This window comes from Salmo trutta, chromosome 15, assembly GCF_901001165.1.
Source record: "Salmo trutta chromosome 15, fSalTru1.1, whole genome shotgun sequence".
Lineage (NCBI taxonomy): Eukaryota > Metazoa > Chordata > Actinopteri > Salmoniformes > Salmonidae > Salmo > Salmo trutta.
In genome coordinates, this window is record NC_042971.1 from 42,205,513 (window position 1) to 42,232,050 (window position 26,538).

The 26,538-nt window shown below is 42.1% G+C and overlaps 1 protein-coding gene across 3 annotated transcripts in view; it reads left to right on the plus strand.

Annotated features, from left to right (window-relative positions):
- Positions 1–1,603: 1,603 nt before the first annotated feature.
- Positions 1,604–26,538, plus strand: part of nalf2 (NALCN channel auxiliary factor 2) — a 46,254-nt gene continuing 21,319 nt past the window's right edge. For all 3 annotated transcript variants that reach the window (XR_003866792.1, XR_003866793.1, XM_029691597.1), the window contains exon 1: positions 1,604–2,773. Coding sequence is in view for 1 of the 3 variants with exons in the window: in XM_029691597.1 (XP_029547457.1) it covers positions 2,057–2,773 (717 nt within the window). In the remaining 2 variants the exon portion in view is untranslated. The remainder of the gene's footprint in view (positions 2,774–26,538) is intronic.

The window sequence follows — 26,538 nt, forward strand, 5'->3', positions numbered from 1 at the left end:
TAACATGATATTTTAGCCAAAAACCTGGTTGCCTCTGCCAGGAGACTGAAACTTGGCCACAAGTGGATCTTCCGTCAAGACAATAACCACAAGCACTTATCAAAATCTACAAAGAAATTGGTAATTGGCTTCAAAATCAACATTTTGTAATGGCCATCTCAGTCTCTGGACTTGAAGCCTATTAAAAACCTGTGGTTTGAATTGAAGAGGGCAGTCCATAAGAGCAGACGAAGGCTATCAAAGATCTGGAAGGATTCTGTATGAAGGAATGGTCTAAGATTTCACCCAATGTGTTATCAAACTCATAAAACATTTTAGAAAAGGCTCAGTGCCATTATCCTCGCAAGGTAATGTATTGAAAGGTATTGAAAACAGGGGTATCAATCATTTTGACCCCTACCCTTTCGAGAAAAAAAAACATTACTCGTTAAACAAAATATCTTTCTCATAGTAATTGTATTACTATAAAATAATATAATTTCCCAATTTTTTGGAGCATACCATCTAGCTCAGTAGTTGAATTATTTATTTTATAGAGACCGTTTTGCTCATCTTTATCAAGGGTGTCAATCATTTTGGACCCCACTATTGTTCTTATGTGCAGATTGCAGAACCATATGTAGAGATTAGGATTATTGTGATTATTGATGATGATGCTAATGATGATAATTAGTATTGTCATTTTGATGATTATGGTCATAAACTGTAGTAGTAATAATTTGCATAGTCAGGCAGTAGTAGTAGGCCTACAGTAGTACTTGATGACAATCCATACCACTGCTTCTTTAAATATGTTGGAAAACATCATCAAATAGTGTAAAATGAACAAACATTTAAAAAATCCTGTGACCTCACATTTTCTTGGTGTGTAGTATTACCACACTCAAAACCTGTAGTATTACCACATTCGAAACATAATCTAAATCTGTTTACCATGGAATATTATTTTGTAACATAACATTTCATATTTTCTTGCAAACCTTGCAAACCAGATGAATAATGTGGTATTTAATCTCTCTCCTTAAATTCCTCATCGGTAAGGATGCCCAATGAAAGGATTGAATGAAAATTGGGGAATGAATGGGCTTGCGTTAAAGGCCCAGTGCAGTCAAAAACGTGATTTTCTTATGTTTTATATATATTTCCACACCATGAGGTTGGAATAATTCTGTGAAAATGATGCTAATCCACTTTTACTGTAAGAGCTGTTTGAAAAGACAGCCTATAATTCCAGCCTGTTTTGGTGGGATAGAGTTTTGGCCTGCCTGGTGACATTACCAGGTGGTAAATTAGTTAATAGATCAATAAGAAAGAGTTCCAAACCTCTGCCAATAATAGCTAGTTTTCAGTTTTCCCCTCCCCACTCAGAACACTCATAGCAAAATACTTATTTGAGAAATTGCTCTTTGCTAAGAAGCAATTTAAAAATATATATATATATTTTAAAAACAATCACAGTAAGGCACTTAATAATTGTTACCCAGAAAATATTTTATATTGAGATAAAAACGGCTGCATTGGACCTTTAATGGGAATGTGAGAGGAGATGTGGAACCACAGGGGCGACCAATAGCGCAGGCGCTCCACCCCCTTCAATTAAATAATCTGAAGGTTTTCTGTGCTAAACAGAAGATGGCGACAGACTAAACTAGACTTTCAAGAGGAAGGAGGAGATGAGAGGCAAATGTCGCTTTTTGCACTAAAAACGGAAGAAAAAATAAGACTTGTCATGTTTGAGAATGGCAGATATAGAGTAAAGATTTCGTTTTTGTACGTGCTATGCGTTTCTTGTGTGATGCTGCACCGGTGCTGGGGGTGTCGGTAGGATTTCACAACATGTTACAATTTTGGGTGTATAGGGAATATTATGCCGGACGTTATCTATTTGCAATGGATTAGACGCCGGGGTTTGGAGCTGGATTGATTTCTTGACACAACAACTTGGAAAAAATGCTTCCCATCACCATGTTGCAAACGAGGTAGGTGACATTGTTTGGGGGATATATTGCAAAGGTGAAAAAGCCATCTGAGATCGCTTTTGTCTACCCCCTAAAATATGATCAGGGGTGCTTGGATGTTTCGAAGGGAAGATGACGCCGTGTTAAAAATATGTTGTGCACCCAAACAAAACGACAAACCCTGTGCCGATTCCGAGAGAGTACAGAAATGGCGAATGTCTTTGGCATCCCTATTATTTTTCACTGTCCTTCTCTCTAATCACCTCTGGCTGTGTGCTGGAGTTAAACTGAGGTCCAAGGATAGGAGCAACCGCAAAATCTGGATCAACGCGACTGACGGGGTCCACCCGGCTCTAAAGGAGGGGAAATGTGATATTTTTCTAAGCAATTTGACCAAATCCGCTGCTCCAGGTCCTCATTGCACTGATGCTCAAAGCCACCACACACACCTGGAGTCAGCCTGCACCACATTGTATCGGCAAAAAACTGGCTTTAGGGCCTCAACTCCAACGTTCTCGTCACAGATGTTACTTGATTATTTTAGGAATTTTAGCCTCTCTTTTTGTGATTCTTACTCCATTTCCGACTTACTGTTGGGGATGTCAAGCCCAGACAGTTTAAATTGCAGTCTTCAGAACATGGTTTTGGATTTGTTTAGCAGCGGTGGGGATGATGAGGATGTCTGCAGCATCTGTATCCAGGCATACATGAGGCTGGACCAACACGCTCAGGAAAAATATGAGGAGTTTGACTTCTTCTTTCTCAAGTATTTATCAGAGGATTATTCTGTCCGATCCCACACAGAGGACTGTAAGGTAAGATCAAGTTTTGCTTCCTGTCATAGGCTACACCTGTTCTCCAGGTGTGCATGTTCCCTCATAATGGCAGTTTATTTTCAGCAGGCTACATTCTTAGAAAAAAAGGTTATTTGGCTGTCCCCATAGGACAACCCTTTTTGGTTCCAGGTAGAACTCTTAGATTCCATGTAGAACCCTTTGTGTAAAGGGTTCTACATGGAACTCAAAAGGGTTCTTCAATTCTTCAAAGGGTTCTCCTATGGGGACAGCCGAAGAACCCTTTTAGGTTCTAGATAGCACCTCTTAGAGAAAAAAGAGTGTATGGATGGTAAAAGCTCCTAAGTCTCCATTGTCATGTGTAGGCTACACACAACAATATTTTGACAACACATTTACACACACATATTTAAGGTGACTAAATTATTACACAGATAATATACTGTATGCCAACACAATGCCTCTTATGAATGTTTTCCATTTTGAAACAATTAATGTGCTGCATGAATAATGTGACTATTCACACTGAGTTGATGAATAGGCTAGTATGCGTTCAGAATAAGTGGTTCATGGTTGCATAAGACTCCCACAAAGATCTACCTATAGCAGATGTTTCCTTGTGCTTCTGTAACAAAAAACATGTTAATAGTGTTTTGTTTTTCATGCCACTTCTCAGCTCTGGCGTCTTGCCACCTGTGTTGAGCTCTGATGTCACCCCTCTGTGCCCTCTCCGGGTTGCCTGAGTGGTCTGGCAGAGCCTTTGATGTTCCACTACCTTGCAACACAGGGCTATCTGTGGTGAGGGCTATTTGAGTCATTACAGACCACAGGGCTGTCTGTGGTTAGGGCTATTTATGAGTCATTACAGACCACAGGGCTGTCTGTGGTGAGGGCTATTTATGAGTCATTACAGACCACAGTCAGACTCTTTGACCTGGTTGGTATTGATAGGGACATGAGAGCCTACAATGTTATTTAAAAATAAATAATAATAATAATAATAATCAAAAATCCTATTAATATACGGTAAGTCTGGCAGCACTGGTGCCAGAAATAGACTGTAAAACTACAGACTAAAAATGTACATAATCTATATAAATACGGTGATTACTTTCCATTAAATAAAGTATATTACTGCAATTTTACGACATTAACTCCTATTTTTACCTGTAATCCTTTTTTAGCTGGCATTGGTTGTGAAAATAAAGAATTGGCCAGCTAAAAAGCATAAAGAACTCCTTAATTGATGACAAAATAGTTAGAACACAGATTATAATCATAAAATTACAAAAAAACTGCTCTCAATTTAACTTATCAGTTGTGAAAATAGAGAATTAGACAGCTTAAACCCTGAGTTGATGCCAAAATTATAGCTAGAACACAGAATTGTCATATTACTTAAACCTACTCTCAATATAACTGGTATCAGTTGTGAAAAATAGAATTGGTCAGCTAAAAAACTGAAAGAATTCCTTAATTGATGCCAAAGTTACACAAAAACACAATTGTCATATTACAAAAACCTACTCTTGATCTAACTGGCATCAGTTGTGAAAATGGAGTATTGGTCAACTAAAAAACAGACAACTCCTTAATTGATTACAAAAACCTTACTCTCAATGTAACTATTACTGGTTGTGAAAACAAAGAATTCTCCAGCAAAAAAACAATTGGACATTACACAGGGATTTCCTTATATATTTATTACGTATATTAAGTTATTCAATACGCGTTCAAACCTTAACCTGTGTGTGTGCAGTGGCATGGTAAAGGGGTAGAAAGGGAAGGGTGTTAAGAGGGCTATCAGGTAATCTCAGTGTACAAACATTTCTAGAACTATACACTTGATAGTGTCAAACATAGGAAATTCAATTAAAGCTTTTTTTTTTAAATCAAACTTTACATATACTGTGTCAAACATTCACTTAAAAGCAACTTACAACGTGCTAATGTAAAAACATTCAGTTCTAACATTTGTCAAGTGTTTTTTTAATCTTCTTCCTGTTTCTTGACTGTGTGCTGCAGTCGGTGGATTTAAGTGCCTGTATGTATGCGTGCAAGGCTACTCCCTCCATAGATCAGAGAAATAACTTTTGGATTGATTGCATGCCGCTTTGAGTTCTTCTCCACTTTGGACCCCTTATCTGGGTTGATCTTGAATAGGCACCTGCGTTTGGATGAAGTAACAAATGCCATTCTATACTAGTGTGTCTGCCATTTTTAAATCACTAGGAGTGGTCCTCTACCCCTTCAGATACAATAATTAGATTTGTTGACTAACATGGATTTTTGCAGGTACATTTGTGTCTAATTTAAAGGGGCCACATGTAGGATGTTTGCAATGTAATATTAGAAAATGTCTGATACATTTAAGGTAACAGTGGAACAATAATGTTTCACATTGTTTTTATCACCAGAAAGTATATTGGGTGCATAGAAAGTGTATCCTGAAATGCTAAATTTCTGTTGGCCAGCAAGAGACTTGTGTGGTTTTGTTTTGAAATTGAAAGTTGTAGTTAACAGTAAGGCATCCTAGATGACAACACCAGACTAGAGTTAGTTATAACGTCTGCAAAGAAAGTAATGTCTATTGCAATAGGTGCACAATATAATGTTACACGCCACTTTCCCAAATGCTACAAAGAAATCCTGGGAGAACTATACAGTCAGTCACTTCAAATGAAATTGTAGTGGGTAATAAGGGATGAATTCATACCTCTGCAGGAACTCCAATGTTGCTGCCAGATCAGAGGGGTAATTTATGTTAAAGCGATAATATGCCACAAACATCATTACCAGGGCATCGTTGAAGGCAAGAATGCCATTCAGGACGATCTGTTCCACAGAAACCATTAAGTTTCCAGCAGTCAGAGAACTCCCTATGGTAATAACAGACAAGGGGTGAAATGTCTTACCACTTTATCTTCCATTCAAACTCTTCCTCACTTTACCCATCTCTCTCATTATCTCCTGCAACCTCACCCACTTCAACTCCCTCTTTTTTGTTCCTGCTCCATCCCTCTCCCTCAAACTCTCATTCTATCTACCTCACACGCACCCACACAGGTCTGACACATTGTTACCCAAGCAAAAAAAGCTGTATACTTGTATTATTTTGGAACCACTTAAGTTGTACATTAAAACACTATATAGTAATAAGTAGTGATGGGAAGAGTTAAAAAAACAAAAAAAAAACAAGCTCTGATGCCCAGTTTAGTTTTCAAAGAGCTACCAATTCAATGCACTAAGCTTGTTGTCAAAGTTATAACACCACGTGCCTAATGATGTTTGACGCTTCGGACCTCACAACACCCTGACAGGAGTCGGACTCCTCTCCTCCTATTCATAAGCATAGCTTCTGTTAACTCTCCTTTTTGTTCCTTAGAGTGCATATTGGTTTACTGTTTATTTTATTTCCCTTAATGGTCAGAGAAGTTGACTTGTTTATTTAATTTAAAACACTTTAAATTGCCCTTGGTTCTTTTTGTCTCGTTCCTTTTCCACTTGTCCTGCTTTATTGTTATGCAGGACCGGTCACAACTTTTAATACAAGATTACAAATACCATTTCGGTATACTTAATAAGCTATTAGTTTAAATTAGGAATATATTTTAAGTGTATTAAAATCCTATTTCCAATCCTGTATTATAAGTATACTAAAATATAAAATAATTAGGTTTATATAATTACTTTTAATACTATGCAGTGTACTAAAGTAAAACGTGTGGTTCCAAAATAATACACTTTAGGAAAACTGCTGATTTTAACTTGGGTATGTGAAGTGAAAACACAGAAAATGTCTTGCCACAAACAACAATGCATGGTGTGCTTGGCAGCTTTGCACAGTCAATTTCCGATTGAAGGCAAGTTTCATCAACGTTGAGGAACACCTTGTTCTCTTCTTTATTGAATAAGTTAAGTTGCAGCAAAACAGACCCAGGTAGGGTGGCTTCTCTTTGACTGTTTCTATACCTGACAGTGTCTTGGCAATCTTGCTCCTCCACTCACGAGGGAGAGATTTGAAGTAGGACACAATTCTCCCACATTTGCTCGCCATGGCTTTCTCATGCTCTTCATTGAGTTCAACACCAGTAAGTTCTCTAAAATGATTCTTAATGCTAGGGGTCTAGTGTAGATATGGCCATTCTTTGGCAATGTCAGAGGTCTCATACCACAAATGATGTCTTTCCTCTGGAAGTAGAAGGTTGCTGCCATTTTTCTTTTCAATACTTGTCTTTGCTTCTGTTTTTGTACATCTCCTTTAGTTCTTCTTGTGTGTGTGTTTCATTGGCTGGTAGACGTCCTGGTCGCCAGTTGATACAGCTGTAAGAATCCAGGCATATCCTCTTGGATGGTGGCTCCTCAGACTCACTTGACTGTCTTCTTTGGGAAAGGGAGGAGGGGGTGTTCCCTCGCTTCAAGTTGTCAACTTGGCTCTGCAGCTGCTTAGTGAGGGAGTTGTGTCCACTACCAACAATTTCACCTTCAATAACATCTTGGAATGCCTTAGCATACGTCAGCACCATCTTCCTGGCTACTTCACTCAAAATGCTTCTTTCCTGGCATTGGACAAACTGTAAGGATTTCATCTACAATCAGGTGATTGACTTCGTCTCTCCCTTCCAGTTGGACCCTCCTTGTTCTCCAGCTTTCTTGTAACCTCAGATGGCATTCGATTCCAAGGAATTACAAAACTGAAGTGCCAGTTATTGTCCACTGCTGTCCGTCTACTGGGCCTGGAGCATGCGGTTGACACTGTGCTTTCAGTGTATCTACACTGTGAAGGTGCACAAGAAACACATTTGGGGTTCTCTTAACTCCACATTTTACTCCCTGACACCACACACATTCTCATCACTGAGTTTCTAATCCAAACTTAACTCCCATTGTAACATATACATCTTGTTATCAATTATCTGCTTTTTAAATTATGATTATGACAACTTTTTATAAAAGCAATAAAACTACATTTGACACACCATGAATAGGAGGGCTACACTAGGCTTAATCAGAGTCTGAGAAACTGAGCCTAAACCGTTCTAATGTCTGCGTAGATTGAAATCATTGGTAGTATAGCTCAAAGCTTTCCAAAAGTTATGATTTGAATTAGACATATTACTTGACTTGACCCCCACCTTAAATACTTTCTTGTCAATCATATCGTCATACATAGAGCCCATTTAAGTTTTGGGTGTATATGCACTTTTTTAAACAGTAAATGTATAACCTGTTAAGCATTTTCTTATATACTTATGTATAGCAAAGGAACAATCCTTGCTGCGGGGTGTTTGGGGGCCACCAGACACACTTCTGGGTGTTGGATCATTCCTTTCAGTACTATCCTTTTCACCTTGGATAAAAATAAGAGGTTGGGAATCAGGCCGTGTTCCATGTTCTAATTTTCTCACCATGCTTAACACATTTTACATGGTGACAATACCATGCTTTAATGACCGTTATCATGAGTTTAAGTAACAAACTGATACTTACATGTAGCGTTCACTTGGGCTATCTGCTTCCTTGCTTCTACTGGCCTCGGGACATGGAGAAGATCTGCCTCCTGGACATACTTCATGTCTTCCAGCTCTTCCACACCCAATGTATTAAGAGAATCCAGCACTGCCTGATGTCACACATCAATAAGATCTACACCGAACAGACTTTCAGCATCATCATGAGAACTCACTGAATGAACCGAATAATTGGACACATGCGCAGCTGCAGCATACCTATGCTGCCTTGAAATGTGGAAGGTAAAATAGGATCTTAATGTAAAGGCTTTGCCACAGTCTCCGAATGGGCATTTGACCTTTTCTCTTTTTGAAACATGTGACCTTAGAAGATCCTTCAGCTCAAGGCATTGTTTCTGACAATGACGAGTTTCACATGTAAACGGCCCTTGCATCTTGTCACATTGTGATACAGCAGACTATGATGATGACGACGCATATGACTTTTAAAAGGATTATGTTTTGCAAACTGACATTTGCAGCTAACCATGCAGCATACATATTGGCCACTTGCTTTGTCGGTGTAATGACTGATGAACCACAAGCTCGTAATGTTTTAACTGTAAGGCCACAGGAACGACGTGCCAATTTTGGAAGACCTGACATGTTCCCAATTTCTCTATATTTAACTTAACAAAGAAAAAGTAGCTTGTAGATTTTAATCTAGATTCCAATTATCTACTGATGTGTATATTTCTGATTTGCTTGATTACAATGACAATGGACTTCAAAAGGGGACAACGGGGATTATTTCTTTATACTTCCATGCTAAGCTACTCAGTTTGCTAAACTAGCTATGAATATTACTTCAGTTTGAGGATTGCAGGGAATTTCCTCAATTCCAATTCAAGTAACTGTTAAAGGAGAAAGAGAAACATATGTTATCAGGTGGAATTGGCTTACAGAAAACTACCTAGCTGGCAAGATTAGCGCGTGCTAGCTAGGTTATGAAATGCAGCTAGCAATCTAGCAAAATAGCTGAATGTCAATGCATCAATATTCATAATTAAAACTTTAACGATCAACATATGTTACAAAAAAGTTTTATTTTAGGTGACTTGCTGCCAGCTAGCCAAGGTCTGGTTGGTAGCTAGCGCCTCAGGTAGTATTAGCTAGCTATCTTGCTAACGTGTGAGCAGCCAACTACAAACTCCACAATATTAGCTAGCAAATACAACACAAAGTTAATGAGCTGCACATCTAGCAATTGTCAACTATTTAAACATTGTTAAACAATTAAGCAAACGTTTGGTGTTAGTGCTTGCCTTGGGATGCTAGATATCCGCTCTCCTAGCAATGCATGTGCCAAGCTGCTGTGTTCAATTGGCGCCAGTTGTGTGAGCGGGTGTTTGAATGACGCTTCCAACGTGTTTCTGATTCATTGTCAAATGGAAAAATGCGATGTGGAATATTGACTAGTCTTTAATTACACTAACCTTTTTAATAGTTCCGAAGAGTGATGTAGAGGATGGTGACTTTGAAATAGAGGAGGAAGTGTTTGATATGGAAGAGAATGTTGGATCATAGTGAATGATCATAATGAATCATACTCAGATGAGGGAAAAATTGCATGATATTAATGTAAAAAAATTACTATCGCATGGTCTTCTACCTGGGAGTCAAGGTAAAAATGCAGTCTACCTACATTACATAAAAACATGTAAGCACAATCTCACACTGGTAAAAGTAGGAAACTCTATGGTCACTTTGATAGCAATAAACCTTAAATACTTAACGTAAATAGTTAGCTAGCTGGGTAGATTCGTACTGAAGCATAAATGCAATACAACCGTATGCCTACTGGCTAAGTAGCTAGTAAGCAGTTGACAATCTAGCTAGCTACTGGTTAAAGGGGCCACAGAAGGGCAAATGGGAAAGGTGGTGTTGAAACTGGTCAGAACCAGGCTGCCATAGGCTAAATCAAAACTTTGATTATGATTTTCCAGTCTCCTATGCCCACACACAACCTAGCTAACTAAAGCAGTTGAGTTTAGCAAAAGTCTTGGCTATATGAATGTAAACCAACTCATGTAAGTATATTGTCATTAGTTTGCTTGTTAGTCTACCTAGTAAACCGCTAGTTAGCAAGTTAGCCTACCTAGTCTCAAAACCACTAGGTAGATGCGCCCCTCAAGTGTCCCACAAATCCTAGCTAGCTATTCAAAGCAGTTATGAGGACAATCTACCTCTTTGTAAATGTCAGTAGGAATGCAAACCAGCTAGCTGGATCAAGGCAGAAGCAGGATGGAACTGAGACTACTGTAGATATTCACAGCTCTTTTTTGTGAACAGTCAGTATCTGTTAAATGATATGCATTCACTTTCATTGAGGTATTGTAAATACTCATAATTTTACAGTTAATGTTTAATGTAGTGATCAATATCAGTTCATTCAGATGACAGCATTCTTTTTACATTCTCTTGCATAGTTTTATAAACATCATTTTTTTACTATAATTCTGCATTTAGAATGTAAAACCTAAAGTAAATATCCATAAACAATGGTAAATGTAGTTATTTATTTATTACTGTATTTCTACAGATTATTGTTGTGAAAAGGGAATGTATGTCTGTAAAAATATAGGAACTTTAATGTATTTCGCATTTACTGACATTTCATATTATTCTACACGACGAGAGTTAAATAAGTTTATCCCTGTAATTTCACAGTATTCTACCATTATTCATAAATATTGAAAAAACGTAAAAATTAACAGTTAAGTATTGTAAAAAAAAATCGATATATATTTCTTTATTTTACAGTGTAGGTGCTGCCCAGGACTCTGAGCGTTGCAGCAACCAGGTCTTTCTTAGGCTTTGAAACTACTGTTTCAGGGTGGCACAAGTGGAGAGAGGTGTGACACTGCACTGTATTGACAGCTGTAGGTTTAAGAACAGCCCTCATGATCAGAAAGAGTGCTTCCAGCAAACAGAGGATGTACGCCACATAGAGCAAAGGTAATGTTTTCTGATGGTTGTCATAATGCTCTGACCTAATGGCATGAATGTTCTAAAAATGGGGAAGCCCTGCATTCCATGCAGGAAAAACACAAGCAAGAAGGCCACAGGAGCACATCAACCTTTTCTTGCTGGCTATCAAGCCATCCAACACCTTGCAAAGTAACAACTTCATGTAATGTAATCTTGTTATCAAATTAAAATGTTAGAAGTTATCCTAAGTACACTTAATCTCAATTTAATTACAACCTCAATCTTGATGAATTGAAAATGTGAAATTGACCCCACACATACACTTAATGTGCTTATTTCTGCATACACACGAGGCCACAGGGGTAGAAGCTACCTCTTCCTAAGGCTACAAATTGGTTACCAGGTGCTGCATAACTGCTCAGAGGTCAGCCTTAGTGACTGTCTCAGGCATGACATACTTCTCAGTTTACATATTTTTTATTTAACTAGGCAAGTCAGTTAAGAACAAATTCTTATTTTTCACATGACTCCGACACATGGTTTCACATGTGTTTTTGTAACTGGCAGGATTAGAAGCCGGGGTTACCACAGCAGAAGCCAATGTCTTGACCATTCAACCAAGAGGGCCAACGCAAATGTTGATGTCGCTACCTCATTACGTGACCGTGCGCGACCATGACCGACTCGCTTTTTCACATTTTAAGGTCAACTAGGGCTGTCAAACGATAAAAAAATAGAGTTAATAGCAGGATTTGCTGTGATTAATAATGACTAATCGCAAATTCATAATTTGTTCAAATTGAGTTGTAATTTAAAAATTTTTTTATACAAAAGCATTAGAAGACTATTGAAGTATTGATTTTGTCCAAAGTAACAGTAAAACAAATCTGTTTTTAAATTGATGAACACTTTCTTTAACCTCAAAGTAAACTTGTTTTGACACAGCATTGTTGTTTTATAGCAGTATAGATTTTGTATTTTCAGTGTATTTGGAATGCTTTCACACAATGCAACAATTTTTTTTTTTGTTAATGTTAATTTATCTGATTAACTCTGACAGTGCTATTTTAACATGTTAAATAAGGACACACAGAGATCCAGCTTCTCTGTTCTTTTCACTGGGCTTCTTCCAACGGTCAATGAACAATGTATGAAGAAGAGAGGTGTGCGCCTGCAGCAGTAACACTGACTGGAAGGCTAGGAAATAAGAAATCATCACTTTTATCGCACTTGAATTATTATACTCAGGTAGTCTTACTTTTTTTTTTAAAGAATAGCGTTACAGAATTTGCAATTCCATATGGGGAAACATTACTATTGCAACATCTCACATGAAAAAATACTACAGTTTACTATAGAATAGTACAGTACTAATTCTGTAGAATACTATTCTACACACTGTGTAGTATTCCTTGATCATGTGTAGCACTTACTATAGAATTATATAGAATACTATAGTAAAGACTACAGTAGTATCTGCAAAAAAGTACAGTCCACAAAAATTCTACACTTTAACTATAGTAAATACTACAGTATTCAATTTGCATGTACCCTGCCCATATCCTAATTTGTGCCACCCGTAAGTGAGAAACCTACAAGCAAGTATAGACCATATATTGGTTTCCCTACGGTTTATATAAAAGAGCAGATCTATCTGTTCAGACCCCAGTCCTACCTACCAACAGGTTATGGAAAATGTGCTCTTTTAGTATTTCTCCATTTAGGTTTCTTCAAGGAGAAAGCCTGCAAATCTACGTCAAAAATATAGAATAAAACAAAAACACTATAGTAAATACTACAGTCCACAAAAACATGAATTACTATAGTGTGTATATACTACAGTTATTTTACTACAGTTGTTTATACCGTAGTTAACTGTAAATTCTACAGTATACTACAGTATCCACTTTAGTCCGCAAAACACTTCAGAGAGCGTCCATCGTTGCATCACCGACTGGTATGGCAACTGCTCTGCATTTGACCGTAAGGCGCTACAGAGGGTACTGAGTACGGCCCAGTACATCACTGGTGCCAAGCTTCCTGACATCCAGGACATGTATCTCACACACACACACACACACACACACACTATGCGGTGTCAGAGGAAGGCCCAAAAAATTGTCAAACTCCAGTCACCCAAGTCATAGACTGTTCTCTCTGCTACCGCACGGCAAGCGGTACCTAAGCGCCAAGTCTTGGTCCAAAAGGCTCCTTAACATTTTCTACCCCAAAGCCAAAAGACTACTGAACAATTAGTCAAATGCCCCCCCCCCCCCCCGTTGTTTTTACACTGCTGCTACTCACTGCTTATTATCTATGCATAGGCACTTTACCCCTACCCACATGTACAAATTACCTCGACTAACAGGTACCCACGCACATTGACTCGGTACCGGTACCCTCAGTATATGGCCTCGTTGTTATGTAATTTTCTTGTTACTTTCTGATTTATTATTCTTTCTTTCTTTTTTTACTTAAGTTTATTTAGTAAATATTTTCTATTTCTTTGACTGCATTGTTGGTTAAGGGCTTGTAAGTGAGCATTTCACGGTAAGGTCTACACCTGTTGTATTCGGCGCATGTGACAAATAAAATTATGATTATTACAGTAAAGTCAGTAAAAACACTACAGTGAATTCTATATTTATACTATAGTGTTTTAATGTGGGATGTTAACACCGCCTTTTCACGTGAGGAGAATAACACTATTTTAACATCACGTGAACTTGCAATTCTACATGTGAACTGTCACACCCTGATCTGTTTCACTTGTCTTTGTGATTGTCTCCACCCCCCCCTCCAGTTGTCGCCCATCTTCCCCATTATCCCTTGGGTATTTATACCGGTGTTCTTTGTTCGTCTGTTGCCAGTTCGTCTTGTTTGTCAAGTCAACCAGCATTTTTGTTATCAGCTCCTGCTTTTCCCAGTCTCTTTTTCTCGCCCCCTGGTTTTGACCCTTGCCTGTCCTTTGCCTGCTGACCTGTGCCTTTGCCCCACCTCTGGATTATTGACCTCTGCCTACTCGGAGCCTGCCTACCGCCAGGTACTGTTGCCCCACCTCTGGTTTACTGACCCCTGCCTACCTTTACCTGTCTTTTGCCTGCTCCTGTAGGTTTATTAAACCATTGTTAATTCGACATTGTCTGCATCTGGGTCTTACCTTTATACCTGATAGTACGAACTGACCGTGACTGACCCAGCAGACCCGGGCCAGGTAACGCCATCTCCTCCCAAGGAGCCTCCATTGGTAGGCACAAGGAATTGCTTCGAGGTCTTAGAGGGGGTCCAAATGTTGGCTGAGTGCCATGACCGGGTGTTGGACATGCTCCTGGAGCAATTCTGGGGGGTAGCCTGCCACGGTGGTAAACCCACCGCCCTTCAGTAACTCGTCGGTTAGCAGTGCCACTCCACCTTCCCGGGAGCCACATTGACCTCCCCCGGAACGCTTTAATGGAGAGCTGAGCACCTGTCGGGTGTTTTTAGCTCAATGTGCCCTCATTTTCGTGCTCCAGCCCTGGTCTTTCCCCTCGGATCACTCCAAAATAGCCTACCTCATCACGATGTCTGGGAGGGCTCTCACCTGGGCTACCGCCGTTTGGGAACAACAGCCGGCCATGTACGTGAGTGGTTCTCTGGGAGAGAAGCTGCCCGCAAGCTAATCCAGCTCCGGCAGGACGCCCGGAGGGTGGCAGACTATGCGGTGGATTTCCGCACGTTGGCAGCAGAGAGTACGTGGAACCAGGAAGCACTGTTCGAACATGTTCCTGCAAGGCATCTCGGAGGAGGTTAAGGACGAGCTTGCTACTCGGGAGTTACCCACGAATCTTGACTTCCTCCTCGCTTTGACCATCCTCATCGATGGGTGACTGTGGGAATGACGGATGGAGAGAGAATTTGATTTCGCTTGCACGTCCAAGGATTCCACCTTGCCCCCGAATCATCCCGGAAGTCCCCGACGGTGCAATTGCCGAGACCACCCAAGGTTTCCCGACCTTCCTCGAGAGTCACCGAAGATGGCCAAGGCACTGTTTCCCGAGCCTATGCAACTAGACAGAGCTGGGCTGTCGCTAGCGGAACGGCAACACAGGTTCAACACAAGGAGCTGTCTGGATTGTGGGACTTTTTGTGTCCTCTTACCCAGTAAAAGACCAGGCTCACCGGTAAGAGCGAGGACTCCGGTGGTCCATATGGAGAACTTTTCTGCTTCCCTTACTCACACCCCTTTTCATGTCGTTCTGCTGTAGGGAAACAAGTCCTAATATCTCCGGGTCCTCATTGACTCTGGGGCTGATGAGAGCTTTATGGATGCCACACTGGCTTCTGAGCTGAACAGCCCCTATCCATTCCCATGGATGTTAGCGCGCTGGATGGGCGCTCATAACACTACTCCATCATCCTACGTGTGTCAGGGAATCATAGCGAGACCGTTCAATTCCTGCTCATCAAGTTCCCCCAGATTCCTGTGGTTTTGGGATTCTCCTGGCTCCAGCGACACAATCCTCTCAACTGGTCTACGGGTGCTATCATGGGCTGGAGTCAGTTCTGCCACGGCCATTGTCTGAAGTCCTTCCCACCTTGTGCCTGCGACGGCACTCAGCTGGGGGTATTGGGAAACAGGTCCGGGAGAAGCCGCAGTCCCAGCCGAACCTGGGGGGGGGGGGCAAAATAACCGGCTGTTTGTGCCTGATGCTTCCTCCAGGCTTGCCTGTCACCCGGGTTCTCGTCAGACCCTGGCCTTTGTGCGACAACGCTTTTGGTGGCCTACTATGGTTCTGAATGTTGCCGTGTTTGTCGCCACCTGCACAGTCTGCGTACAGAACAAAACTCCTCGGCAAGCTCCGGCTGGTCTTCTCCAACCACTGCCTGTCCCTCACCGTCCCTGGTCCCATATATCCCTGGATTTCATCACGGGTCTCCCCCCCGTCTGAGGGCAACACTGCCATCCTGACTGTGGTCGACCGGTTTTCCAAAGCTGCCCACTTCATTCCTCTCCCCAAACTACCCTGGCCAAGGAGACGCCACAGCTTATGGTGCAGCACGTCTTCCGGATCCACGGACTCCCGGTGGATATGGTCTCCGACTGGGGTCCGCAGTTCTCGTCCCGGTTCTGGAAGGCGTTCTGCACACTCATTGGGTCGTTAGCCAGCCTGTCCTCCGGATTCCACCCCCAGTCCAATGGCCAGTCGGAGCGTGTTAACCAGGACTTAGAGACGACTCTTCGCTGCCTAGTCTCTGCCAACCGTACCACCTGGAGTCAGCAACTGGTATGGGTTGAGTACGTCCGCAACACCCTTCCTTGTTCTGCCACGGGTCTCTCGCCCTTCGAGTGTTCCTTGGGATATCACCCTCCGCTCTTCCACGAACAAGAGAAGGAAGTCAGTAATCCCTCTGCCCAGAAGTTTATCTGCCGCTGTCGCAGTACCTGGAAGAGAGCCCTGGCCACTCTGAAGACCACTTCCAGGTATAGGCGACAAGCAGATTACCACCGGACCCCTGCTCCACGCTATTGGCTTGGGCAGAGTGTATGGCTCTCCACCCGGGACCTGCCACTCTGGGTGGAGTCCCGGAAACTTTACCCCCGTTTCATCGGCCCGTTCTCCATCTCTAGAGTCATTAGCCCCACTGCTGTTCGTCTTTTGTTACCCCGTATCCTCCGTATTCACCCTACTTTCCATGTGTCTAGGATTTAGCCCGTGTCTCACAGCCCTTTGTCTTCTGTTTCCAGGCCCACCCCACCCCGTGTCTTCGATGGCCATCTGGCATACACTGTGAGACGCTTCCTGAGTGTTCGACCACGGGGCAGGGGTTTCCAGTACCTGGTTGACTGGGAGGGTTATGGCCCGGAGGAGAGGTGCTGGGTCCCCGCTAGAGACATCCTGGACCCAGCCCTCATCGCTGACTTCCACCGCAGGCACCCCGGTCAACCAGGTATGCGCCCAGGTAGGATGCCAGGCGGTGCCACGGGCGGGGGGTTACTGTCATATCCTGATCTGTTTTACTTGTCTTTGATTGTCTCCACCCCCTTCCAGGTGTCGCCCATCTTCCTCATTATCCCCTGTGTATTTATACCTGTGTTTTCTGTTCGTCTGTTGCCAGTTCGTCTTGTTTGTCAAGTCAACCAGTGTTTTTGTCATCAGCTCCTGCTTTTCCCAGTCTCTCTCTTTTTCTCGCCCTCCTGGTTTTGACCCTTGCCTGTGCTGACTCTGAGTCCGCCTGCCTGACCACTCTGTCTGAGCCTGCCAGCCGACCTGTACCTTTGCCCCTCCTCTGGATTATTGACCTCTGCCTACCCTGAGCCTGCCTGCCGTCAGGTATCACTGCCCCACCTCTGGTTTACTGACCCCTGCCGGCCTTTACCCGTCTATTGCCTGCCCCTGTTGGATTATTAAACCATTGTTAATTTGATGTTGTCTGCATCTGGGTCTTACCTTCATACCTGATATGAATGTGAGATTTACACATGAGAAAGTGTTTTAAGATTTGAAACTGCAAACTTCACATATGCAACTGCAATTCACATGTAAGGTGTGAAAACAAACATGTTATTCTTCTCATGTGTAAAGGTGGTGTTAACATGTGAACCCTTATTCAAAAGGCACTCGCACATCTGAGCTATGTTTGTTGCAGGTGCATGGTAACAATTGAATAAGATGAGAAAAAATAAGAAACCTGCGCACAGAGCTCTTATGAATGCCTTGAGGCCGATTGGTAAGCTTAATAAAGAGCAGTGATACTAGCAAGGGCAGTGTGCGGGTTTCTTAATTTTATCAACATGTGAAGTCTAAAATTGGCACATGGTTTCACGTGAAAATTAAGCTCAGCATGTGGAAACAGCTATTTCACATATGACAATGTGATTTCACATGTGAAACTGCAAATTTTAATCATGTTTCTTTGTAAGAGCTGTGTGGCATAAATATCAAAAACAAGCAAGGCACCCTGTCTTCCTCTTAAACAAGACGGTCTTAAAAGTTTGAATCGAGGTCACTTTTTGTAGAGCACATCGGTTGCCCTCTGAGTGTGGAACACTCACATTTTATTTTTAATGAGCGTCTAGTAGAAACGCCTGTCAGCTAAGGAAGCCTATCCAAACAGATCCCCCTCTCTTTCACTCGGCTGTACCGCGGTGACATGTGTCCCCTCCCTGTTGTCCCTACAGACACCCTGTGTTATGGCAGATTTGCTATCCCAGACAAGTGGAGGCACCATGGGACTACAGAGTTCATGCTTTCTGACAGGGTGGCTGATTGGTTTGAGGGGTTTTAGCATGGATGTGGCCTCTAGCGCACCTAATGTATTGTATTATACCAAATCAACCTGTCCCAACAGTAGTCTCTGCAGTGCAGAGGCTAGAGGGGACAGCAGCTTTCCCTCAGCAGGCCTTCCATTCCATGTTTTCAAATCAGTCATGTTTTTCTCAAGTCCAAAATGCAGAAAAATAATTTGTATTCCTGTATTAAAATAGCCTGATTAGTAACAATTTAATAATACCAAAGGAAATACTTTAGGATTTGAGGGAATGTACACTGAACAAATATATAAACGCAACACGTAAAGTGTTGGTCCAATGTTTCATGAGCTGAAATAAACCCCCCCCCTAAAATGTTCCATACACACAAAAAAAATGTATTTCTTAAATGTTGTGCATAAATTTGTGTAAATCCCTGTTAGAGGTGTGACACATCAAGAAGTGGATTAAACAACATGCTCATTACATGGTGCACCTTGTGCTGGGGACAATAAAAGGCCACTTTTAATTATGCCATAGATATCTCAAGGTTTGAGGGAGTGTGTAGTTAAATAAAAGTTACATTTATTCTTTTTTTTAACTAGGCGAGTCAGTTAAAAACAAATTCTTATTTACAATGACGGCCGACACCGGCCAAATCCGGACGACACTGGGCCAATTGTGCGCCGCCCTATGGGACTCCCAATCACTGCCAGTTGTGATACAGCCTGGCATACTGACTGCAGGAATGTCCACCAGTGCCATTGCCAGAGAATGTAATGATCATTTATCTACCACTAGGCTACCTACCGGGGCGGCAGGTAGCCTAGTGGTTAGAGCATTGGACTAGTAACCGAACGGTTGCCAGATCGAATCCCTGAGCTGACAAGGTAAAAATCTGTCGCTCTGCCCCTGAACAAGGCACTGTTCCTAGGCTGTCATTGAAAATAAGAATTTGTTCTTAACGGACTTGCCTAGTTAAAGGTAAAATAATAAAAATAAAGCGACCGCTAGCCCAGGACTTCCACATTCAGCTTCTTCACCTGCGGGATCGTCTGAGACCAGACAGCTGATGAAGCTGTGGGTTTGCACAACCAAAGAATTTCTGCACAAACTGTCTCGGGAAGCTCATCTGCATGCTCGTCTTCCTCCCCAGGGTCTTGATTTGACTGCATGGCCGGCATCGTAACTGACTTCAGTGGGCAAATGCTTACCTTCAATGGTCACTGGACAAGTGTGCTCTTCACAGATGAATCTCGGTTTCAGCTGTGCTGTGTCATGTCGCAAGGATCTGTACACATTTCCTAGATGCTTGAAATGTCCATGGCCTGTATACACCATCAGACATGTCACCCATTGAGCATGTTTGGGATGCTCTGGATCGATTGTGTACGACAGTGTGTTCCAGTTCCCGCCAATATCCAGCAACTTTGCACAGCCACTGAAGAGGAGTGGGCCAACATTCCACAGGCCACAATCAACAGCCTGGTCAACTCTATGCGAAGTAGATGTGTCGTGCTGCATGAGGCAAATGTTGGTCACACCAGATACTGACAGATTTTCTGATCCACGCCCCTACCTTTTTTTTAAGGTATTTTTGACCAACGGATGCACTGTATTACCAGTCATGTGAAATCCATAGATTAGGGGCTAAGGCCTTTATTTCAATTGACTGATTTCCTTATGAACTGTAAAATCTTAATGTTTGCATGTTGTGTGTGTTAGTATTTTTGGTCAGTATATGTACAGTGAGCCTATTTTATTTAATAGAAAGCCACACGGCTTCTACGTTTCACTAGTAAACAACCAGAAGGGACTATGTGAGTAGGGCCATGAATTGAAATATTTTAGGCCAGAAGATGTTGCTGTCAGAGTCCGTTTAGTTCTCACATGTCTGATCTCCTTTGCAGTGGATATTCTTGTTTGTGTGATCCTACACTGGACTTATGTTGGTTGCAGTAGTAAAATAAAATGGAGATGGATAGGTGGTGACAGCCCACACAGTCTAATTCCTTATCTTTCCTCTTTTGTAGGCTAGAGTTGCTGTTATTTCAGACTGTCTCTCCAGGCCCTTGTCCAATACTCCCGAAAGCATTCCCCTGTTTGACAGAATTATTGCTCTTTCCAAGGACAAATATCTTATTTTTCTCTGTATGACCTTACAGATCAGTCTTCTTTGGTGACGGAACACTGAAATCCTTCAGGCATAACTGTTATGGATGATGTCAACATCTTGGTGGGGGCATCTACAGATAACTTTCAGTTATGTTTTAACATGGGAGTGTCAAGTCTAAGCTGTTATGTAAATGAATGGACACATTTCATAGGTGAAGTGGGATTGTCCCTGTGCCTACCTGTCTCATGCCTTGAGTCATACACATTTACTCTTAACATTACAACTGCTTTGTGTTCTGTAAAACTGCTCTGTCCGTACAACCATGTACTTACTGTATTGTGCACATTTCTCCAGTTCAGTTTAACCGGTTATCCTAATATTCAGTTACAGTACTTTCCTGTTACCATATCATTATCTGAGTAGGATATTTATTAGCTTTGATTCTACATATTTGCTAATGTATTGGACCAGCTCTCACTATTTTTAAAATATGATACGGTCAATTATTTATGATCCCCCTTCTGCTGCTCCTGCACAAAAGCAGCCAGTGAACACACCCTAGCACAGTGTCTAATCAGAATCACTGTTTAATCACTGTTAATCTTATGTGACATGAGCTTTCTTGAAGGAATAACAGGAGCAGCAGCTGTGCACTCTGCTTTTAGATATGATAGTACAGCCACCACACCAAGCTGCTTTGAAATCTATTTCCTATTGCAGGAAGTAAAGAAAATGTTATAATCTTAATGAGTACTGTATATTATTTACCCCTGACACTCACATTCTTAACCCATATCAATCTCTTCAACACGTTTTCAGCAATATATTGTTTTCCATTATTCGTGTGAATATGTGCATTTACTAATTGCATCATCAAATATACATCCATAACCTAGGTTATTTTACTTCTATGTAAACAGGTGTATATGATGTTGGATGTCACATCCAACCCCATATGCACCTGTTAACCTAGGAGTATGTAAAGGATGGTCGTTTGGAACAGAGAGGGCTGGGTTTTGAAGTAACACAGATGGCTCCGAGAGAGTGGCAGAGTAAAGCAGCTGACTCACAGCATTCTAGAATATCAATGAGGCAAGCTGGAGCTTCCTAAAGGATTCACGAAAGGGTTTTCACATACCCACACCACCCGTATTAGTCCAGACCATTGGCTGCTGATTGGCATCATCTGACCAATAAAAGGGTGTTAGCCTGGGCCATCTCTTTCATAAGCATGTGGTCATCCATATTCACCCCATGCATTGAGGAACAAGCATACTGCATCACATCTGTGCTGTGAATACTTGCAGTATAAGGAGTGACATCTTGCATTGGGAAATCATTACATTTATCCTAAATGGAAGTCATAATTATAGACATCTTAACGTTGTGAATTACATTCTGATAAAGTCATTGCCCTGATCTTTTTTTCCTTCTTCCTGAAAGCAGTGGACTCCCTCCAGGGTCTTACTGCTGATGTGCTTGCCTTGACGGAAGGCCATGCTGTCTGCCTGCTTATCACCCTGGTGAATGGGCTCCATCAGCTGTGTAATGTGGCCTCCCTCCGTTGTCCTGGATGGCAATATTATAAATGTGCTCACAGATGAAAGTGGCACCACAGGGAGAACGACTGTTTCTACTGTAAACAAAACCAAAACAAAGGGATATTTGCTTTATGCAGTTAATCAATTCCATGCCTAACATTGGAGGTTTTCAAGTAAAAGCTGATCTTTTGTTTGTATTTTTTTGATTTTGGCTTTGCATTTTATAGAATTCATTTCAATTGGTTTCATTTATTTTGTTTATTCCATTTAATTTGGTAAAATAATAATGTATTAATGATGTTAATTTAAGAAGCTTTTTTCCTCATTAAGGTTACAATTTTCAACAACATAGTGTCCTCATATGTAATCTATTTAATAGTATAGTCTGAGGTGTCCACCTGAAAAAAATATTTGTAAATATAGCTAGTTATGAAAGTTTCATTACTTTCATTACACTTGGGCTTCATATAAAGGCCCTTTTTAAAAGACTGCAGAATTGGGGCAATTTTATTTTCAGAAACAATCTCTCCATGAACCAGTTTCAATAATTAGATAGGATGATGTCTTAGTGCCTTCAGAAAGTATTCATACACCTTGACTTATTCCACATGTTACAGCCTGAACACAGAATGGATTAAATAGATGTTTTTATCTCGCACATCTACACACAATACCCCATAATGACAAAGTGAAAACATGTTTTTAGAAATGTTTGCAAATTTATTGAAAATTAAGTATTTAATTTACATAAGTATTCACACCCCTGAGTCAATACTCAGGCACCGATTACAGCTTTGAGTTGTCTTGAGTATGTTTTCAGCTTTGCACATCTGGATTTAGGGATTTTCTTCCCTGCAGATTTTCTCAAGGTCTTAATTTAGATAGGGAGTGATGGTGAACAGCAATCTTCAAGGCTTTCCACAGATTTTCAATGTGATTCAAGTCTAGGCTTTGGCTGGGCCTCTCAAGGACTTTCACATTTCTGTTCTGAAGCCATTCCAGTGTTGCTTTGGCTGTATGCTTGGGATCGTTATCCTGTTGGAACATAAATCTTCACCCCAGTCTGTAATTTTCACTCTGAAGCAGGTTCTCATCAAGGATTTTCCTGTATTTGGCTCCACTCATTATTAATTCTATCCTTACCAGTTTCCCAGTCCCTGCAGCTGAAAAGCATCCCCATAGCATGACGCTGCCACCGCTGTGCTTCACAGTAGGGATGATGTTAGATGGGTGATGAGCTGTGCCTGGGTTTCTCCAGACATGGCGCTTTACATTCAGGCCAAAGAGTAAAATTTGTCTGTCGAATGCATTTTTCTCAGGAGTGGCTTCCGTCTGGTCACTCTCCCAAAAAATCCTAGATTGGTGAAATGCTGTAGAGACTGTTGTCCTTCTAGCAGGTTCTCCCATCTCAGCCAAGGAACTTTGTAGTTCTGTCATTGGGTTTTTAGTCGCCTCCCTGACCAAGGTCTTTCTTGCCCAGTTACTCAGTTTGGTCGGATGCCAGCTCTAGGCAGAGTCTGTTCCATATTTCTTTCAATTTCCCAAATATTTTTTTCCCTCATCAATCTACACACAATAACCCATAATAACAAACCAAAAACAGGTTTTAGCAAATGTATTAAAAATAAAAACTGAAGTATCACATTTACCTAAGTATTCAGACCCTTTACTCAGTACTTTGTTGAAGCACCTTTGGCAGCGGTTACAGCCTCGAGTCTTCTTGGGTATTTATTTTCATTTTATTTCACCTTTATTTAACCAGGTAGGCTAGTTGAGAACAAGTTCTCATTTGCAACTGCGGCCTAGCCAAGATAAAGCATAGCAGTTAGACACAGAGTTACACATGGAATGAACAAAACATACAGTCAATAATACAGAAGGAAAAAAGAAAACAAAAAGTCTATATACAGTGATTGCAAATAAGGGAATTAAGGCAATAAATAGGCCATGGTGGCAAAGTAATTACAGTATGGCAATTAAACACTGGAATGGTAGATGTGCAAAAGATGGAATGTGCAAGTAGAGGTACTGGGGTGCAAAAGGAGCAGAATAAATAAATACAGTATGGAGATGAGGTAGGTAGATAGCCCATCTGTATACAGCCCATCTGTATACAGCCCATCTATGTACAGGTGCAGTGATCTGTGAGCTGCTCTGACAGCTGGTGCTTAAAGCTAGTGAGGGAGATGGGAATCTCCAGCTTCAGAGATTTTTGCAGTTCATTCCAGTCATTGGCAGCAGAGAACTGGAAGGAAAGGTGACCAAAGGAGGAATTGGCTTTGGGGGTGTCCAGTGAGATATACCTGCTGGAGCGCGTGCTACGAGTGGGTGCTGCTATGGTGACCAGCGAGCTGAGATAAGGCGGGGCTTTACCTAGCAGAGACTTGTAGATCACCTGTAGCCAGTGGGTTTGGCGACGAGTATGAAGTGAGGGCCAGCCAACGAGCGCATATAGGTCGCAGTGGTGGGTAGTGTATGGGGCTTTGGTGACAAAACGGATGGCACTGTGATAGACTGCATCCAGTTTGTTGAGTAGAGTGTTGGAGGCTATTTTATAGATGACATCGTCGAGGATCGGTAGGATGGTCAGTTTTACGAGGGTATGTTTGGCAGCATGAGTGAAGGATGCTTTGTTGCGAAATAGGAAGCCGATTCTTCTAGATTTAATTTTGGATTGGAGCCGTTTTAATATGAGTATGATGTTAGGGTATGATGCTACAAGCTTGGCACACCTGTATTTGGGGAGTTTCTCCCATTCTTCTCTGCAGATCCTGTCAGGTTGGAAGGGGAGTGCCGCTGCACAGCTATTTTCAGGTCTCTCCAGAGATGTTCGATCGGGTTCAAGTCCGTGCTCTGGCTGGGCCACTCAAGGACATTCAGAGACTTGTCCCAAAGCCACTCTTGTTGTCTTGGCTGTGTGCTTAGGGTCGTTGTCCAGTTGGAAGGGGATCCTTTGCTCCAATCTGAGGTCCTGAGCACTTTGGAGCAGGTTTTCATCAAGGATCTCTCTCTGTGCTTTGCTACGTTGATGTTTCCTTTGATCCTGACTAGTATCCCAGTCCTTGCCGCTGAAAATCATCCCCACAGTATGATGCTGCCACCTCCATGCTTCACCTTAGGCATGGTACCAGGTTTCCTTCAGACGTAACACTTGGCATTCAGGCCAAAGAGTTCAATCTTGGTTTCATCAGACCAGAGTCTTATTTCTCATGGTCTGAGAGTCCTTTAGGTGCCTATGTATTTATATAGCCCTTCTTACATCAGCTGATATCTCAAAGTGCTGTACAGAAACCCAGCCTAAAACCCCAAACGGCAAGCAATGCAGGTGTAGAAGCACGGTGGCTAGGAAAAACTCCATAGAAAGGCCAAAACCTAGGAGGAAACCTAGAGGAACCAGGCTATGAGGTGTGGCCAGTCCTCTTCTGGCTGTGCCGGGTGGAGATTATAACAGAACATGGCCAAGATGTTCAAATGTTCATAAGTGACCAGCATGGTCAAATAATAATAATCACAGTTGTCGAGGGTGCAACAAGTCAGCACCTCAAAGAGTAAATGTCAGTTGGCTTTTCATAGCCGATCATTGAGAGTATCTCTACCGCTCCTGCTGTCTCTAGAGAGTTGAAAACAGCAGGTCTGGGACAGGTAGCACGTCCGGTGAACAGGTCAGGGTTCCATAGCCGCAGGCAGAACAGTTGAAACTGGAGCAGCAGCACGGCCAGGTGGACTGGGGACAGCAAGGAGTCATCATGTCAGGTAGTCCTGAGGCATGGTCCTAGGGCTCAGGTCCTCCGAGAGAGAATTAGAGAGAGCTTACTTAAATTCACACAGGACACCGGATAAGACAGGAGAAATACTCCAGATATAACAGACTGACCCTAGCCCCCCGACACAAACTACTGCAGCATAAATACTTTAGGCTGAGACGGGAGGGGTCAGGAGACACTGTGGCCCCATCCGACGATACCCCCGGACAGGGCCAAACAGGAAGGATATAACCCCACCCACTTTGCCAAAGCACAGCCCCCACACCACTAGAGGGATATCTTCAACCACCAACTTACCATCCTGAGACAAGGCCGAGTATAGCCCACAAAGATCTCCGCCACGGCACAACCCAAGGGGGGGGCACCAACCCAGACAGGAAGACCACGTCAGTGACTCAACCCACTCAAGTGACGCACCCCTCCTAGGGACGGCATGGAAGAACACCAATAAGCCAGTGACTCAGCCCCTGTAATAGGGTTAGGCAGATAATCCCAGTGGAGAGAGGGGAACCGGCCAGGCAGAGACAGCAAGGGCGGTTCGTTGATCCAGAGCCTTTCTGTTCACCTTCACACACCTGGGCCAGACTACACTCAATCATAGGACCCACTGAAGAGATGAGTCTTTAGTAAAGACTTAAAGGTTGAGACCGAGTCTGCATCTCTCACATGGGTAGGCAGACCATTCCATAACATTTA